Source organism: Verticillium alfalfae, genomic scaffold (assembly GCF_000150825.1).
Source record: "Verticillium alfalfae VaMs.102 supercont1.8 genomic scaffold, whole genome shotgun sequence".
Classification (NCBI taxonomy): Eukaryota; Fungi; Ascomycota; class Sordariomycetes; order Glomerellales; family Plectosphaerellaceae; genus Verticillium; species Verticillium alfalfae.
In genome coordinates this window covers 392,420-394,040 of record NW_003315031.1, presented here as the reverse complement: position 1 = coordinate 394,040, position 1,621 = coordinate 392,420, and the positions used below count along the sequence as shown (strand labels likewise).

General features: G+C 56.7%; 1 protein-coding gene across 1 annotated transcript in view; it reads right to left on the bottom strand.

The window, feature by feature from the left end:
* Nucleotides 1-1,472: 1,472 nt before the first annotated feature.
* VDBG_06543 (transport protein SEC61 subunit alpha) overlaps nt 1,473-1,621 on the bottom strand; it is a gene marked incomplete at both ends in the record, with an annotated part of 1,759 nt that continues 1,610 nt past the window's right edge. Inside the window, one exon of the mRNA XM_003002935.1 lies at nt 1,473-1,545. Coding sequence (XP_003002981.1) covers nt 1,473-1,545 — 73 coding nt within the window. The remainder of the gene's footprint in view (nt 1,546-1,621) is intronic.

Sequence of the window (1,621 nt, the reverse complement as noted above, 5' to 3'; positions counted from 1 at the left end):
CATCCATCCCCTTCGGATCAGAATCAGAATAACCCCGGGTCCCCCTCCCGAAGACCCGGGCACCGCCCCCCCAGCAACAGCTTCGCCAACGAAACCCCATTTGGGCCAAGGGGCCCTCCCATGTCAGATGCTGCTGACTCTCCAGAGAACCAAATGAGCAGCTGAGCAGCCACAGTATCAGTAGCACAGCATCGGAACCAAGCACGAAAGAAAACAGTTTGACACCCGCCCACCCGCCCCCTGCGGTGTCACCCACCACAGAATCGAAGGCATCCGGGCATGCGCCTGTCTCGGTCCGCGCGCGCGCGCCGCCCACTCGGCCCTGCGGGGAGGAGAATGGAAGGGGCACGCAAGCCAAACCTCTGCTGTTCCCTGTGCTGTGCATAGAGCACCGCAGCGGTGAGACACTGACAGAAACTCTGATCGACCCTACAACGCTGTAGTTCGTCTGTCTCTTCTGGGAAGACTTCCAACAGCGTCTCGCTCGGAATATAGGGTAGCAGCCGACTCCACTAAAAGCCCCGGTCAAGTGACGGGCGATATATGCAGCAACCGGCCCTCCCACGACCATCACGCTCGTCCGATTTGATGCAGTATCCGCTCCTGCCAAATCGCTAAACGGCCGATTGGTCGTGGCAGTGTCGCACGAACCCTACTGTCGATGGCCGACTCTGGGGGGGGGGGTTGGAGGAGAGGTACATGGAGAGGGACGCCGCGACCCGCTGGCATGTCACAGCCCATTCCAGGGACGACGCGCGCGCCGATCGGGGCGCGGGTTTCCCTTGTCTTGTCTCTGGGCCCAAGGGATGGGGATTTCTCCTTGTGTATGGGTCTCCTTGTGTATGGGTCTACTCACGCAAAAGACGCGTCCGATGCTAGACTCGCGGTAAATATGGATATTTCAATATGAACATACATGCCCTTCTGCGGATGGGTGGCTCACACCATCGACCGATCGCGATCGAGTCGGCCTCATTGACCCCGACACGAGCCAGATGATCCGCTGTTCCGCGAGATACGGTTCTGACTGCTGTACGGATTCCAAGAAGCGGTTCGAAGGGTTTAGGGTGGTGGGAGACAGCTCGTTGAGCGTTCACTCATCGCAGTGTCCTTTTTACACTCCTCATTGGTCATTCGGGGATGGCCCAACTTGCATCTACCAGACAACAGAAACGCGGTGCACGACACAAAAATCACAGACACGATCAGGCCAATGCGCTTAAAATTTGATTGCATACACCTTTCTTTGGTACACTCCCGCCAGTCTCCTCACGCGTCGAGACTGTCAGGACCAAAAACATCATGCTCGCTGCCGATGCGCAAGCGATGCCGCCACCTCTGGGGACCCTTGTACCTCGAAGCTCATTTTTTTTCGATCGAGGCAGTAGTAAAGTGACGCCATAAATGAAAAGACTCAATATGACTTCTTTTTTATCTTTCCTTGATATTACACAATGGGCCCGCCGGGTCTCTCACGCGGCGGCCCGAAGCCTCCGTAGACAAAGGAAGAGGCTTCGTGGTGTCGAGGAGGTTAATTTCCTGAACCTGAGCTGATGTACACATCTAGCCCATGATCATGCCCTTCATGCCCGAAAGGTCACCCTCCTTGGCGGCGATCTCG